General features: G+C 33.5%; 1 protein-coding gene across 1 annotated transcript; it reads right to left on the bottom strand.

Moving 5' to 3' along the window:
* Positions 1-7,258: 7,258 nt before the first annotated feature.
* On the bottom strand, positions 7,259-7,867 carry LOC134245915 (uncharacterized). The gene has a single exon (XM_062728151.1). It carries the CDS (start codon positions 7,865-7,867, stop codon positions 7,259-7,261), a length of 609 nt encoding a protein of 202 aa, XP_062584135.1.
* Between the last annotated feature and the right edge of the window lie 9,092 nt (positions 7,868-16,959).

Genomic DNA, 16,959 nt, shown 5'->3' with positions numbered 1-16,959 from the left:
GGGTCCCCATCAGTCACGGTAAACTGGCTTGGGAAGGGAGGAGCAGGCAACATTTGGGATACCATTTTTAATCCGCTCCGCTTGCCATGGAGGTGAGCAGTGCGTTCCTTAAGAGGGCTGCTCAGTCGCACAGGTGGCTGCCGAACTCCAACGCTGCTCTGGTCGGAGAAGAGCGGCTGTATGACATGTGCCGCCTGTGTGTAGGTCCACGTCTTCCGACTTCCAGTGAACCCATACCTGTCACATTTGTTGCTCGCCTGTCGCCGCAGGGCTTTGGGGTGATAATAGAAGGAATGGAAGATGATCGAATGACTTGCACGATGAGTTTGATTAAAATGAAGGGTTGCGCGTCGCCGACCTCCCTCTCTCGCCCAACCATTTATATCCAGTGGCAAGACAAATGTCTGGACGTCTGGAGATGGAGACAAATACAGCGGATGACCCAGACATGCTATATGTGCCTTGGCTTGCTCCAAGCATTCCAAGGTGCTTGCTGTGTCTGCCTTCTTCTCCGTTGAACCATGGCGTTCGCCTGTGCACAGTCTTTACATGCGTTATAGGTAGACAAGCCCTCAATTAAAAGGGTTTGCGACCCGTCAGCGCTTTATGTAGAGAGTGCTGTCCTAGAGGGATCTCCTTTAAGAGTGTACGGGTTCCCTCTACCCGGACTAGTGGAGGGAAGGGGCGTCAGGACATTGCAGGTCGTGAGACACAGCCCACGTACCACAAAGCACATATATGATTGTGCACATATGTTGTTTAATTTTGATGTCAAAAATATATAATATATTACATGTTTAACTTAGATGAACATACAAGTGTCCATTATCACCATGGTTTAGCATGAGATTAAATAAATAAAACAGTTTACGTAAAGGTCTGACATATTCACAATACTTTTGTTAAGTAAATAACGAATTTACGCACAGGGTAAATCAAGGGAATTTTCCTTCAATTTTCATTTTTAGGATAGGGATAAAGATTTACTATTAAATGAAGTTATATATATTTGTTACTGAAATAATGTTTTGAAATGCTAAAACGTGATAAAAATTCTTTAAATAAAATGACCATGCAATATGTTTTTGGTGTGAAAATTGTCACAGTAGTAATTTCTTTCCTTTGATCAAAGTTTCAAAATTGCGTGTCCCACTTTTATGATAAAGGGTAGAATTATGTTCCTTAATAATTGAACGGCTCATTACAGAGCCAATATTGAATAATAACTGAACAGGGTAATAACATGGTCTGCATCCAAAAGACTTTTCAAGAAAATATCATCCGAAATGAGATAGAAATTGCGTATAGAAAAACCAACCTTCTTCTTTCAAAGACACAGCTGAGAGAAAGAACATGTTAGGTTGGTGTATATAAACAGTTGATACACAATTAAAGCCACAATCAATTGAATGCTATCATACATTTTCTGAGTAGAGATGTATGTCTTTCAAAAATTAACTATGAAAATTATTCACTGGAGATGGTACCGATACCGAAAAATTCATGGCCTGGCTCATGGACTAGTAGAGGAAGTAACATCGACCATGCGTACATAAAAAAAGAGTTCCCTTTGATTCAGTGGCACGATTCTGCTGATATAATATTCCTAGTGCATGGGTCCAAAATTAAACTGTAGACCTACGTAAAGTTGCTGAAAATGAAAAAAGAAAAGAAATATTATTGTCTCTCTATATATAGAACTACATTTAAGGGGTAATTTTATGCTATTTACCATGTGCACTGATTGCAATAAAACATAAGGAAAATTTCCAGCCTTACAATTCACTTGACCTTTACCTTTGACATACTTTACTAAAAATACCCTGGACAATTTCGTTTAACTTAAAAATCTTAATTTGAATTTTTGTGGCAGGTTTTGATAAATTAACCATTTAATATACTGATGAGCTCATAAAACTGTTCTTTAAGGTCAGACGAGACGTTCCTCAAAATCTGTTTTGTATATCTTCATAATGTATGAAAAATATTCAAAATTTTAATAACATTCTGATTTCTAAATCAGTTTCTAAACGTTTTTAAAAGATCCAAACACTTAAACATTTGAAATTGGAAAATTATTTTTCTTCCCCAAAGGATTATATAAGAAAAACTACCCCTGGTATCTTGCAGAAATGCCTGGTAAGGTACCTCAATTTTTTGTGAGTAAACATGTTTAAGTAGCAATACTTCAATGACAAACTCTTAGAAAAATTTATCTATTATTAAGGAACGTCTCGTCTGTCCTTAAAACTGTATGTTATAGAGTGTAAAAACTTTGAAACATGCTTGGAAAGTATTATCCATGTGATATGGAATATATCACCACAGAAAGATCAAAGAAAATCACCGCAGATATGCGACAATAATTTTTATCATTGTTTATTGCTTGTCAAGAAAATGATATATCATAACTTATATTACGAATTTTTAAATTTATTATTTCAGGCTGTAAAAACAGGTTTAAAATATTTGGAAATTTTCAATACATTTACTTTAACAATAATTGGACAAATTTGTGAATGACAATAATCAATAATGCATGGCAATTAATCTTTACCTGACAGCCACCTTCTCCTAAAAATTTGTCGTGTTATTTATTTATTTTTAAATGCAAAGTCGTCCCTGGACTAGTGCTACGGTCAATGGGCCAATTTCGAACCCTACGTGGTAAGAGTTTGTCCCGAGACGCAGTTAGATTATTCTTACTAGCACCTATATAAGATAAATCATACCGATTAATCAACATTACTACAATATGAGGACCTTTAATTAGGATAAAACATTTTCTAGCAATTAGCCTTTAAAGTTTCGTCAAAGATCAACATGTTCAAAAATTTATTTTTACAATAGCCCCAAAACTATATGAGGTATAAAGTTAAACCTTTTACAGTTTATGAATATTTCATTGATTAACAGATAGAAAGTATCACTTGATAAAAAAAAATACTTGAAAAAAATAGTAATTGAGAAAAATTCTTCTTAAAAATGAATATGTTTTCAAAAAATACACCTAATTAATTTCGTGCTCTTAGTGAACACCATTATTGCAGAAACAAAATATGTTTATCAATGAAGGGCAAGTTGGACTAAGATAGTCTCTGGAAAGTTGTTTTCCCTGTTTATTTTGTCTAAATGTTAATTAAGACTTGAAAGTGAAAGTACATTGCAAATGGCGGGTTCTAAAGGGGTCTTGTCTTTACACATGCCATGCTTTCAATATCAACCTTTCAGAGACCATTCACGTCCAACTTGCCCTTCAATGATAAACATAATTTCTGCAATGATTGTTTTCACAAAAAGGACAGAATAAAGCAGGTGCATTTGTTTAAAATATGCACATTTTCTGATATAATTCTTCTCCAACAAAATCTTTTTGAAAATATTTGTTATCAAGTGATACTTTCTGTCTATTAATCAATGATATATTTATAAACTGTAAACATTTTGACTCTATACCAGACATAGTTTTATAACTATTGCAAAAATAATTTTTTAGACATGTTGACCTTTGACGAAACCTTAAATTGCTTTTGATGTCGTGTGTTAAAATACCTTCAAACAAATCAAATTAATATTCTTGATTCCCGCTTTTCATGTTATGACCGACTTAGTGCTTCGTGATACCAAAACAATACATTTTCACAATACTGTCTTACTACTATTACCTATAATTTTGACTTTAGGTTGAATTCGCCAATTTCACACTTGCAACGTTGTGTGCATCACGATATCGATCACCGTTCCGGCTACTTTCGTTATTTCTAACCAATGAAAATTGTCCTTATATACTAATTAGGAATACTGTTGCGTCATATTACTCATAATGCAATATTATTGCACGCATCACTAAATTGTAGAACACACATCACAAGATTTCGAATATACATCACAAAATTATCGAACATACATCACAAGATTATAGAATATTGTAGTAAAAATTATGGCATTTTACTATGGTAAATATCGCCTACCTTAGCATAAGGTGACGACGGAACACCCAGGTTTACATATGGGAAAACACAGGTACATGCAACAATATAACAAACAGGTAACACAGATGAAGGGTTTGACTGGTAATTCTCGACTGAGGTAGGAAACGTGCCGGCACGGGTGGATGGCTATGAGGTCAGGGTGAAAGGTCATAGTGGACTTATTTACATATGCAATTTCACTACATTCCTCCCCGTTTTATTTAATAAAGATAGGGGCAATTACTGTAATTAAATCAGAGAAATGTAAACCAGTAATATATAATAATTATTTAATATGAGAAGGAAAATGTATGAAATAATTCATGTACATGTTTAACAATTTATAGCCAAAAGAATATCTATTTATCTATGACCTAACACTGACCTACTTTCTTGAGAGTCCTGTAATTGAATGGTGTCATATGGCATATGCATGGTTTTAGTCGAGTGATATTCAGTTGTACCATTATATAATTTAATCATGTATACAACTGATTTGCCAAATTATAAATTGTGCCGGAGTGCAGCCTATATTAGAACTTTACAACAGATAAATTAACTAAACTGTTGCGATGTATTCTAATAATTCACTTAATATATATTACGATTAACTTCTTATGTATGCCTTAAATATGACATTGCTTAATACTATATAACTTATACTAACTCAAACCTAACCTAAACTAAGTATATTTTCTTATTACCTATCCTAAGAACTAAACTAACTGAAGAATATTTGCTGACTATTGATAGAAGAACCTATGAAATAATACTACTGAAAACATATTTACAAGACACATTCCGCATCAGTACCGTCACTGTCTAAAATTAGTAAGCCAGGTATGATATGGAAAATGTATGACATATAACTATATACAAAGCAATCCAGCTGCAATACCGTCACTGAGAATGGTCAGCCAGGTATCTCACGGAAAGCATTAAGTAATTTACATGGAGCAATCCAGCCAAATACCGTCACTGAGAATAGTCAGCCGGGTATCTAATGGAAAGCAATTTGCCTATATAATTATATGAGGCGATCCGACATGATATACCGACACTGATATCAGCCAGGTATATCCAACGGAAAGCATAAATTGCATGATCGCACCAGTCCTGATTGAAGTATTTCTGAATATCCTTAGGAACGGTCAAGGGCATCCAATAGAATAGATCATTGCATAATTTTCACTTTATATACTGCCTGAATATGCTTTACCCAGATTTGACCTAATTATATACTAATTAAATTAGCCTAAGTATGACTTCGTATAAAGAACTATGTATCTATAGAACAGTACTTGTAATCAACATTTTATCTGCTTTGCTAGCTTAAGCAATAATTACACCAAAATATTCACCATATGCTCACTTATTTTTCCAAAATAGTAATGACTATTCTAATACTGCTAAATTCGTCTAACTTCTTACTAAATCTCAAGTGCTATAGATATAAAGTATACTAAATGCTTACTCATGTAAGTGAGCTTTTAGTATTTTAATCATGACAGTTAATACTGCGCATATCTACACCACATGTGCATTGAGATTAACAAAAGCTTGGGCAGAGTACATGGATCTTAAGTTATATAATCAATAATATATTGTTTAGATATTACGGGTATGTACTTATAATGTGAGCTACAGTCAAGCAATACTCAAATACTGACTCGGGTGCAAATAAGATTTAAGATTGCTACATCTGGTGGTTAATAACTTAACAACTACATTGCTATAATTAAGACCTACAAACTACAATCTACACATTTCCCCTCCCTTTTATTTTTAAAAGCGAGAAGTAGTAATAATAGCCAGCTGTTCTTAATTATAAGTAGTAATATTGCAACTTATCAGATGTAGTTTGTGCATATTTTAGCTACATGTATACTGATATACTAGCCAGTTTCCTATTATAAACAAATCACTAAAATACTAAATGTTATGTGTAGACAAGGCTTAAGCTTATTAGTATCACTAAACACTAATGACTAGTAGATAGTGCTGCAAGTTATAATTAGCAATAATATATTGGTTATTTTAGCATGCTTAGTATAATTATCGACTTACTAAGTTACTAAATATCTAAACTGACTATAAGAAGTAAGTACTTTAAGTACGTTAGTCAACTACCATCTATGACGTACCAGTTAAGAGTTAACTACCAGTTCAAGTGTAAATGTTAGTTACTTAAAAGTATACACGCTATAACTTGCGCCAGTTAAAATACGATTGGAAATACGTACTGTTCACGCACTTCCTTCATCAATATTCATGAAAATACTGAATTCTTAATTCTTAGATATTGTTTAAATGTTTTGTTATTACAACGACATCTATAGTACAATTTTGTGGAAAGTATTTTTTTTCATCACACTTCATGTGTTTTAAATCATTAATCATTTTGTTTCACACAAAATTCGGCGTTCATATAGTGTATATGACTTTAAATTATAAATAAATTAAATCTGAATAAGGTCAGATTGCAGTAAAACTAATATTTCTAACACTACAGTCTACTGATTAATAAGTACATGTACTAGAATACTAAAAATATTTATATTACTACACTACTTGAATAAATAAAACCAACACTAAGTAATAAACCTAAGTCAAAAAACTCAATAAGAAAACACTGGGTAAAAGCATTTCAGGGATTTTATAGCAAATGATCTTTGTCAATGTGATGGGCCATGGTACAACCCAACATTTATTCTCTAGTGACAGCCCAGATGGAATGCCCGGCCCAAGGTCTACAAAGTAGATTACACAAACAAGGTACTCTCTGTATTTGGGAGGAAGGTCCTTTTCGGCAGCACTCAAGTAAACTTGGTTGAGCCACCTGTACTGTCACTTTCAGTGGTTTCATGACACACAGCTTTTACTGGTACAGAGAGTATGAAATCAGCATTCAGCGCTTCACTAATCTCCTTCTCATGAACAGGTAGATCTAATAGTGAAGAGGCTGCTGTTTCCTCTTGTTCTGTTACCAGCTCCTGGTAGGAGGGCTTCTCTGAATTACTGGATGCCTGAGCATTTACAACTGACTTGTTGCTATGCTCAGGCGAAGGATCACTCCTAGACGGCTGTGTATCTAAAGTCAAATCCAGGGTTTGTTGGCAGTCCGAGATGAAATCAGCATCTGGAGTTATTTGGCAACCAGCAGTTGATTGCTCACTACTCGGTAGCCATAACTCAGATGAACTGCCTTCAGGAACATCCTTGTCCTGTATGTCTGGTGTTGTTGAAATCCCAGGAACATGGAGACCATCCTGTGACACCATGGTGTTCTACTGCATACCTGCAGGTGATACATCACTACTCGGTATTTGTGAAAACCCTGTAACTGTTGGGATCTGCTGCTGCTGATGTACTGCTGCAGTAAGTGTTGGCATCTGCTGCTGAAAGTTTACTGCTGCAGGCAGGACAGATTCACAGCTGCTGGCATCTGAAAGTTTCAATGATGCTGAACCATCTGATAGTTCCTGGCCATGGTTGTTGGGAATTTCAATTCGAGACATAGTGGGACATTGCACAGGAGACACACTAGTAGTTGAATATTGCACAGCTCCTCCATCTTGTAACTGGGTCAATGGTGGCATTGGTGGCCCTCCATACATGCATGGTTGGGGGTATGCCTGCTGTGGTACCATGTATTCAGGTGGAAACATTCTGGGATATGGACCATATGCAAATGGAATGCTTGGACATGGCTGTGGTGGTCCAAAGAATGGTTGTGGGAATGGTCCACCATTACCCTGTGGAAATGGCACAAGGTAGTTCCCAGGGACTGGTGTACAGGGATAAGGATACCTACACCCGCCTGGGTTGAGAGATGGCATGTATGGTCCACCATAGTATCCAGGAGGTGCTGCACAAGGTGTCATAGCTGGATTCATCTTGTTGTTTTCAGTAGTTCAAAGTTACGGAAATAAATCACGCCGTTTGACACTACTGAAACATTCAGTCATCGAATGTACATATGTTGAGCTATTTCTACGTTACGGTAAAAGAAAACGCCGGTGAAAATATCACAACACATTAAATCAATGATTTACAACAAGATATATGTTCTCACTGTGATCTGAATTAAACGTTACTTTAACACAATATAACAATTGTATTTTAAGCCGGTTTAATAGATCTTTCTATCTTCTATTCTCTCTATCTTTTTATCTAATAACTGTTTTACGATGTTGTCTTTATTTCTGGTTGATTGGTGAATTAAACGTTACTTTAACACAATAAATAATTGTATCTTCAACAGTAAAGTTTCTCATGATTTAGTTTGACGTTTCTCTCTTCTTTCTATCTGCTTTTCTTTCTATCCTCTCTTATCTTTGATAATTGATTTACGCTGTTTCTGTATTCTTCACTCGATAAATACTTGTATTGGTCAAATGTTTCTAAACTACTACTAAATCTTAACTATTGAGTTAAATCGTTAATAAACTACTTGCTTTAATTACCGCTTGACTCTTACAACGTTAAATAAATGTATTCTAACGCCCGATGACAGTTGACGGTAGTAAAAAGCATTGATGTTACGAAAAGTTGTAGAAAAGCTTATCAACTAATTGTATAATCAACTGATGATGTTATATGAATTAACTATATCAAATAGATTCACTTTTATTCCACAGAGCTGAGATGTAAAACCGTTACACTACAAAATCAGTCTAGTCTACTGTTAGAGCGAGAAGCACATGCGCTATATTTAGCTTTTACAGGTAAACCAATTTGCGCGAACTAGCTCTGTGAAACTACAATCTAAGTAATGGATATATGCCGAATACTGTTCTATATGTAAAATTATCAGACTGTTTGAGGCCCGTTAGGGCCGAAAACTGTCTGATAATTTTACATATAGAATAGTATGAGGCATATATCTTACTTAAAACATTGCCATTTAAATGTCCAAAAGTTACCTGGAGGAGTCCGATAATAACACAATGGGAGTTCAAGCATCCATTGTTTTCTACCCGTCTGATAAGTAGATAAAAGAAATGAGTGAACGGTAAAAAAGTGAGTGAACTCTTGTTTCAGTAATTTCATTCAATGGCAGTCGTTTCGTTTAGCAGGACAAGGGTACGGTGGTGAAAGATTTAGGGGGGAGACATTTTTATTTATGATGTGCATAAATTGACATTGATCTGTACTGACATAATTTTGGGTGATATTTTAATCATCACCAAGGCAAGTAAAATGCGGATTTTTACCCTAGCTGAATTTTTAGCTAAGATACTGGAAATTCTCAGCTTTTGAAAGTGTGACCATCGGGGAACAAACATAAAAGGAGATTGCAGAATCTTTTTTCAGAAATGGATTTAAATTCGCTTATTCAAAGTGCTGAATCAAAAAAGTCTTTTAAAGAGTGAAAATTAATGTCGTGGAAGGTTTAAACTTAGAATTTTTCTCATGGATATGCTACTTTGTGCTGTGATCAACTTAATTTCCTTGCATTTGGTTTCCCTAATTTTTTTCCAAACATTTTTATTGGGGGTTTCTGGACATATTTAATCTTAATTTCACTCTTCTTTTTGCTTTTTAAATACCGTCCGATTTTGTTATCATTGCCGTCCGATAATATATTATCAGACTGGCAATTATTATTATCGGACGGCTACAGGTAAATTTTTAGACTGCAAGAACAAAGGCTTGACGTCACAGCAATGTTTTAATTAAAATTAGATCCTTTACGCTCCTTTATTTTGTTATGTCGCTGTACAGCGACATAACAAAATAAAGGAGCGTAAAGGATCTAATTTTAATTAGATTGTGTGAAACTACACAACAAAAATATACAATATCAAAAACACAACATATCTCTACTTTTCCCCAAAATATTTATAGGGAACTGAGAGAAAAAAGAAATATATGATTACTCTAAATCCTAATTAAATGACGAGTCGAGAAGAAAACGGCGCTCCTCGAAAATTGTCAACACGAGTGACAATAACTTTTCAATAGAAAAAAAACTGTTTGTCTCGTGCAAAAATATGAAATAGATAAACAATTCAGAATAAAGTTCAATCGTTGTGGCACAAGTGACCAAAATTCAATGAGTCGAGAAAAAAAAATGTAATTTGCACAAGACAATGTTAATGTTGAAAAATTTCGTACCAACGTTTTTAAAAAACGCCCTTACGATAATAGTACACTAAATAGTAATAAAAAATGAAAACACAAAATAAATTGACTGTGATATCACCACGTGTTCAAATGCGACTTACAAGTGAAGAAAAAAATAACGTGGCAAATTAGTCAAATTGTTTGAACTTTGCGAGTAACGTTAATTATTACGCCTGTAAGCAACAGTTTCCTAAAATTCCAAAATGACTATTTGTAAAAGATTTCACCTGTGTTTCTATTCACGGGTGGAAACTCACACGTGAATTGTTGCAAATAAAATACATGTAAATTATGGAACGCCGTCATTGCCTTATAGCAGAACACAACAATTGCACTGCGTCAACCTTCAGTTACATTATGTCAACTCCATATGACAGTTACTCACACAACTATTACATTGTGTTAACCTTCTATTACATTATGTCAACTCTACATGATATTAACTCATACTACTATAGCATTGTGTGAACTTTCCTTTACATTATGTCAACTCTTTATGACATTTACTCCCACTATTATTTTATTGTGTCAACCTTCCATTACATTATGTCAACTCTTTATGACATTTACTCACACTACTATTGCGTTGTGTCAACCTTCCTTTATATTATGACAACTCTTTATGACATTAACCCACACTACTACTGCATTGTGTCAACCTTCCATTATATTGTGTCGATTCTTTATGATATTATCCCACACTACTATTGCATCGTGTAAACCTTCCTTTACATTATGTCAACACTTTAAGACATTTACACATTCTTGCATTTCGTTATGTTTACTGTTCATGACATTTAATTAAACAACAATTACATTGTGTTAACCTATCATTACATTATGTCAATTCTTTATGATATTAACTCACACTACTACATTATGTCGATTCACTATTACGTTATGCGAACACGGGTATCCTCGGCCTTTATATGAGCATACCGTATTTTCCGCAATCGGCAATCCTCGGCTGACTCCGCTACGCTCCATTCAAACGTTATGTGCGAGGTACGAGTCATCCGAGGAATTCCGATTGTATTTTCCGCGTTCCGAGAGCACTAAAATTGGCGGGAGAGAAAATTGCCGTAGAGGAAATCTCAGCGATTTGGGAATGGCATCTTTAAATAAAAATTTTAAGCGACAAAGGATTGACAATCTTGAAACGTGCAAAGCCTTAACACTGCGACTGTGAATTAAAGTCACGTCGAAATTCAATGGCGTTTACTTTAATCTGATACATATGTAATTAAATAAATCAAATATTATGAGTCGTGCAGCAATTTTTTTTCTTTTTATTTTGAATTGTTCTTTGTTTATTTGTTTGTTTGTTTGTTTTTTTTTTTTGGATAAAAGTCTTAAACTTCTGATCTTACTAAGAACATTGTCATATTTTTTTTTATCAGTCTTGAACTTTCCTTTTTTTTTTAAAGTGTAAATACATCGTATAACACACGTGCACTGGTGGGTTGGGGGGAGGGGGAAATCCCGCCCTACCATCTTTAGTGACCAAATTCTACATGTACAAAAAATAAATAAATTTATTGGTTTTACTTTGTAGGACATTGCATTAGTTTCACATTAAGTTTAGCTGAATTAAGTTGAAAACTTTTTTTATAAAACTATAAAGCCTGAGAGCTTCTCTGCTTTCCCCCTTGGTCTCCAACCATAAACCGTCCCCTTCAGGCTTAATTGGACAATTTTTTTTGTTCAAGATTCTCATATCCGCTACTGATATGTGTTCATGCATGCTTACTAAGGCATATTCAATTGATTTAGATGAGGGATTGGTAGATTTTTTGTAATAGAATTCTGGCCCTGGAATAGTTGAAAAAATTACTAATTCCAGTGCGTGACGTATCATCTTTTTCGAAAGGAGGAGGAGGGGGGGGGGTAGCCAGAAAAAAAATATTCGCCCGAAAAAAAAACTTGAGAAGCCAAAAAAAAAATTGTCTACTCCAAGCCCGAAAATCCTATTTCGGGAGGGGGGTCCAACTTCGATCAGTCCTAATTTTTTTGTCAGATATACTACATTACCCTCAGTGGACTATACTTCAACAAAAAGTGGGGGTGGGGGCTGTACTTTCAATGAACATTACATTTTCTATTGTAAAGTTATGTTTGGGAAAAGAGGGGGGTTGATATTTTGTGCCTCTAATTCTTCCGTATCAATCAGGACCCCCTCCCCCCCCCTCTTACCAGTCATAAAAACACGGTCGTCAACATTCATTTTATACCAGATATACAGCTTTGAGATAATGTAAATGTATTTTTACATCAGGTAATGCACTTTTGGAATCAACATGATAAAGAGTTAACACAATATAAAGATATTTTAAGATCATATAAGAAAGAGTTGACATAACGTTATTATATATCCACGTCACGGAATTGAGTTTTGACATAATGTGATAAAGTGTTGATATAATATAAAGATATGTTCACATAATGTCATACACTTTTTACACCACGTAATAAAGCACTGACATAAAGGTAAGATGTGTTCACCTCACATCATGATGCTCTCGCCGTTAAATAAAGATAAACCCATATCATGTAATAATGCTTTGATATAATAAAAATATACACTCTCGAAAAGGAATGGATTTTTGACTTCATGTAATGATAAGTTTAATTATAAAACACAATTCACTTGACGTAATGCAATTTTGACCTCTCATATTAAAGAAATGAAATGATGTAAAGAAACATTCATTTCACGTAATAAAGTTTTAACACAATGTAAACACATTATCGCTTCACATATTGAATTTTCGACTTCAAGTTATGAAGTGCTGACATAATGAAAGGGTGTATTTACTTCATGTAATGCAGCATTGACATGATGTAAAGATATTTTTACATAATCTCATAAAGAATTGACATAACGTAAAGATATGTTCACATCACGTAATGATAAATTGACATAATAAATGCATAGTTGTATGCTATAAGGCAGTGTTGGCGTTCCATAGTAAATTCAATATGCCCCGCTCCGAATTACCGGCGACGCCAATGTAGTAAAATTATACTATTTTACTATGGAAAATGTCGCCTACCTTACAATAAAAGGTGACGAGGAACACCCAGGTTTACATAATGGGTAAACACAGGTACATGCAACAATATAACAGGAAAACGTGGTGAAAGGGGTTGACTGGTAATTTTCGACTGAGGTAGGAAACGTGCCGGAACGGGTGGATGGCTATGAGGTCAGGGTGAAAGGTCATTGTGGACTTATTTACATATGCAATTTCACTACAATATACATCACAAGTTCTTAAACATACATCACAAGATTTTGAATATTCATCACAAGATTTTGAATATACATCACAAGATATTGAAAATACATTACAAGATTTTGAATATACATCACAAGATTTCAAACATACATCACAAAATTTCGAACATACATCACAAGATTTGGAATAATTACATCACAAGATTATCGAATATAGCAACGTTTGACATGCCATATTTTGAAAGTCCCTGAGTATATTTGAATGCTATTTTTATTTAGTCGGCTAACTTTTAATTTGTTTGGTATTGACTTAAAGATCTTTATTATTTGACGACAATGTTAATTTTAAAATATTGGTTAACTAATTTTAGATTGTATTTTAAGGTGGCTCATTACATCCACAGTTTATTTTAGATTTCATGACAGCACCACTTATCATGTAGATGCCAAATATCCAAATGGAGATATTGATATCGTAAATATTTTTTAGAGAATTTTTTAACTTTCTTTTTATTTTAGTGAAATGTTTTATTTCAAGTTTATTATTTCCAGAATTTCAGAACTTTCAGTGTCAAATGATGGACATCTTCTTTAGACAAGTACACACAATGAAAATACTTCATAATACCTAATATTAATTTTATTAGAAAAAATAGTTTTCTTCTAAAAAACAATAAATGTCATTATCTTTTTAATCTGCGCATAAAATATTTTAAAAATGAGTTCTGAAGAGACAAGGAATGTATTTCAATGAATTGCTTGTGACAAATTGAAAGAAAAATGTTTTAACGAAATGAAAATTCCAATTTCGAAAATATTTGGTATAATAAGTCCTTTTTCAAGAGTTATCTTTCCTAATTACCCAAGACTCAAAACACAAAGGAACGTTTGAACATTACATCTAAATTTCAAAATAAAGCTTTAAACTTCCATAATATATATTTAAATCAATAAAGCAAATGTATAAATTAACACCAACACAGTAAATTGTGCAAGTAAATAACTTTTTTAATTTCAACAAAGTTGTAGATTTAAACTCGAATTTCCTCCATGCAAACAGGTTGATTGATAGAGCCCACTGCTTCGACATGTCAGAAATTGCACATTACTTGTTTGGCGAAGATTTGGCTGTTGTTTTCTTTGGTTTCTGCTAAAAAGTAATCCCTCTTGGTGTATGTAAAATGAATCCGTTACTTTGTTTTCACTGTTTATAACACCGCATGTTTCATCTATTTTTAAAGCGTTTTAAAGGTCAGGGTCATATAAGTGAGGTACCCATACGATTCGACCCCAAAGTAATTCGGTCGAAACAATGGAGGTTTATTTTTTTGTGTAGTACGTCATCAAAAAGTGGTGTAATGAGCCTCCTTAAATAAACAAACATGAATTAAATTGATTGAATTGATGTGATAACATGAAAAAAATCTGACACATTTACCATTCTGGTTAATTATCCTGGCAGAGAGGGTCATCATTTTACAAAGTCTATTGCAATTAAGATACCCATGCGAAATAGTTTAAAGAGAAATTTTCTTCTTTTTATTTGATATTTTTATTTTAAGGTTTTTTCAGACTGCAAAATACTGAAAAATTAGAATTTACACATGTGGTATTGGTTCAATTTTTTTCAAACGGCTACCGTTGTTATGAAACATGAAAATTAACAAATTTCAAAATATTTGAATTTTAAAATTGAAGAATTGAGATGCATTTCACATTCGTCGTTGTAGTTAGTTCATATGATATCTATTTTTATTACTGTATTTCATAAAATCGTGCAAAGATAGGAAGCTACAAATGTGAGAACGTTTAAGGACGGAGATCTCTGCTTGGACAGATAAGGATTATCCAGATTCCCTCTTCCTTTCCGGAATATTTGAAATGCATAGAAGGTTTCTTTATGCTTTCTTTGGATGATAATGCATATTGTATTTGAAAGAAAACTGTTTCATATTCAATAAAAAGTAAAATATACGAAAAGTCAATGACATTACATTATTTCAAAAAAACAGATTAGTGCAAAGCAGCCGATGAAAAAGAAACATTACAGATCATAAACATGTACTTTAGATTTTACATTCGATTTTACAAACAAAGAGCACATTTATGATTACATTATATATGATTATATGTATTCTTTCGTAAAGAGAGCTCTGTTTTTTTTGCTATCAATATATATGAATGAGCCCTTATGAAGGTAAGATTTTGTGTCTTTTACATGTTTTTACATCATAAACGCTTGCATGTCATTAGAATATATAGTTTACTCAAAATACTCGAAGAGCGTGGTATCTTGGAGAAACTTTGAAAATTCAAGATATTTCGAGTTCTCGAGGGTCTGACATTTTCTGAGCTTTTCTAAGCATAGAATTCTGTCTCTTGTTGACGAGGATTAAACACTTTTACTCTATTAATATGTATTTTTTGCTCGGACGAAATATGTTGAAATTCCTGAATACCTTTTTAAAAATCCTAAATGAAATATGAAAGACTTTGACTGAAGCCTTATAAGGATAACATTTTTAAATATAATATTTTTTTCTGTTTCATGTGATAGGTGTTAAATTTCTTCTTGAAGAGAGAAGAATACTTCTTCTTGGAAAAGTCGGAGCAGGAAAAAGTGCCACAGGAAACGCAATAATAGGCTTTTTTTAAGCAGGAAAAGTTTTATGCCTGTGACAGATAAATGTTCATTTGCGAATGTTGTAAGGAATGAAAAAAAATACGTTGTCTGTGATACACCTGGGGTGGATGGTCTTACTGAAGATAAAAAGAAATCCCTAGATACTTTGAAGCGCTGTTTATATGTAACATGTCCTGGATTTCATGCCATTGTTTACGTCATTTCTGCAGATCAGAGATTTCAGGAATCTGATAAGGAGATGTTCCAGCAGTTTCAGAAGTTGTTAAAAGATAATTATAAATATACAATTCTAGTTTTTACTAATATTGAGACTGCTGAGCTTTATGATATGATAAATGAATGTAAGGAAATCAAAGATCTGTGTACTAAATGTAACGACAGATATCTTTGTTTTGGAAACAGTGTTAATGTTGACAAAAAAATAATTTCTCTGTTTGAACAGCAATTGGAAAGACTTATTTGCAGGAACTTTGATCATCCTTTTTATGTACACCCATTTTTCTCGAAAGCATATGATATTATTTGCGAAGACGCTGACGATTTGAAGAAGACAGCTCATTATACGCATAATAAATCCATGGCATTGGCCAGAGAGAGGGCGTTTAATGGTCATTCTCCTCGTGATGATAGGCTCATTGAACTTTCAAGCTTCTGTATAATTATTTAGTGTATGTTTGTTAAAATAATTACTTTGCAAATATTTTATTTCTTTTTTTTCCTGATAAAGTCATAAACTTGACAAGTTGTGTTAATTCATTTTAAAGATTCTTCGGTTACATTTCATTTTCATATTTAACGACGACCTGTTAGTAGCTATTTAAGGGGGGTGTCCAGCCACATATAGTGCAGTGAGAACAAAATGTAAACATTTCTTCAAATGGCTAAACTACATTATATTTTGATCAAATCTCAAGTCCTTATGATAAAGATACAATAAATATGCATAACTGAATGTATGTTGTGCATATATAATCTAT

This window comes from Saccostrea cucullata, unplaced genomic scaffold (genome assembly GCF_032062105.1).
Source record: "Saccostrea cucullata isolate Sc308-1 unplaced genomic scaffold, CSIRO_AGI_Scuc_v1 ctg4104, whole genome shotgun sequence".
Classification (NCBI taxonomy): Eukaryota; Metazoa; Mollusca; class Bivalvia; order Ostreida; family Ostreidae; genus Saccostrea; species Saccostrea cuccullata.
Note: the sequence above shows the minus strand (reverse complement) of the source record. Positions and strands in the feature narration are given on the sequence as shown.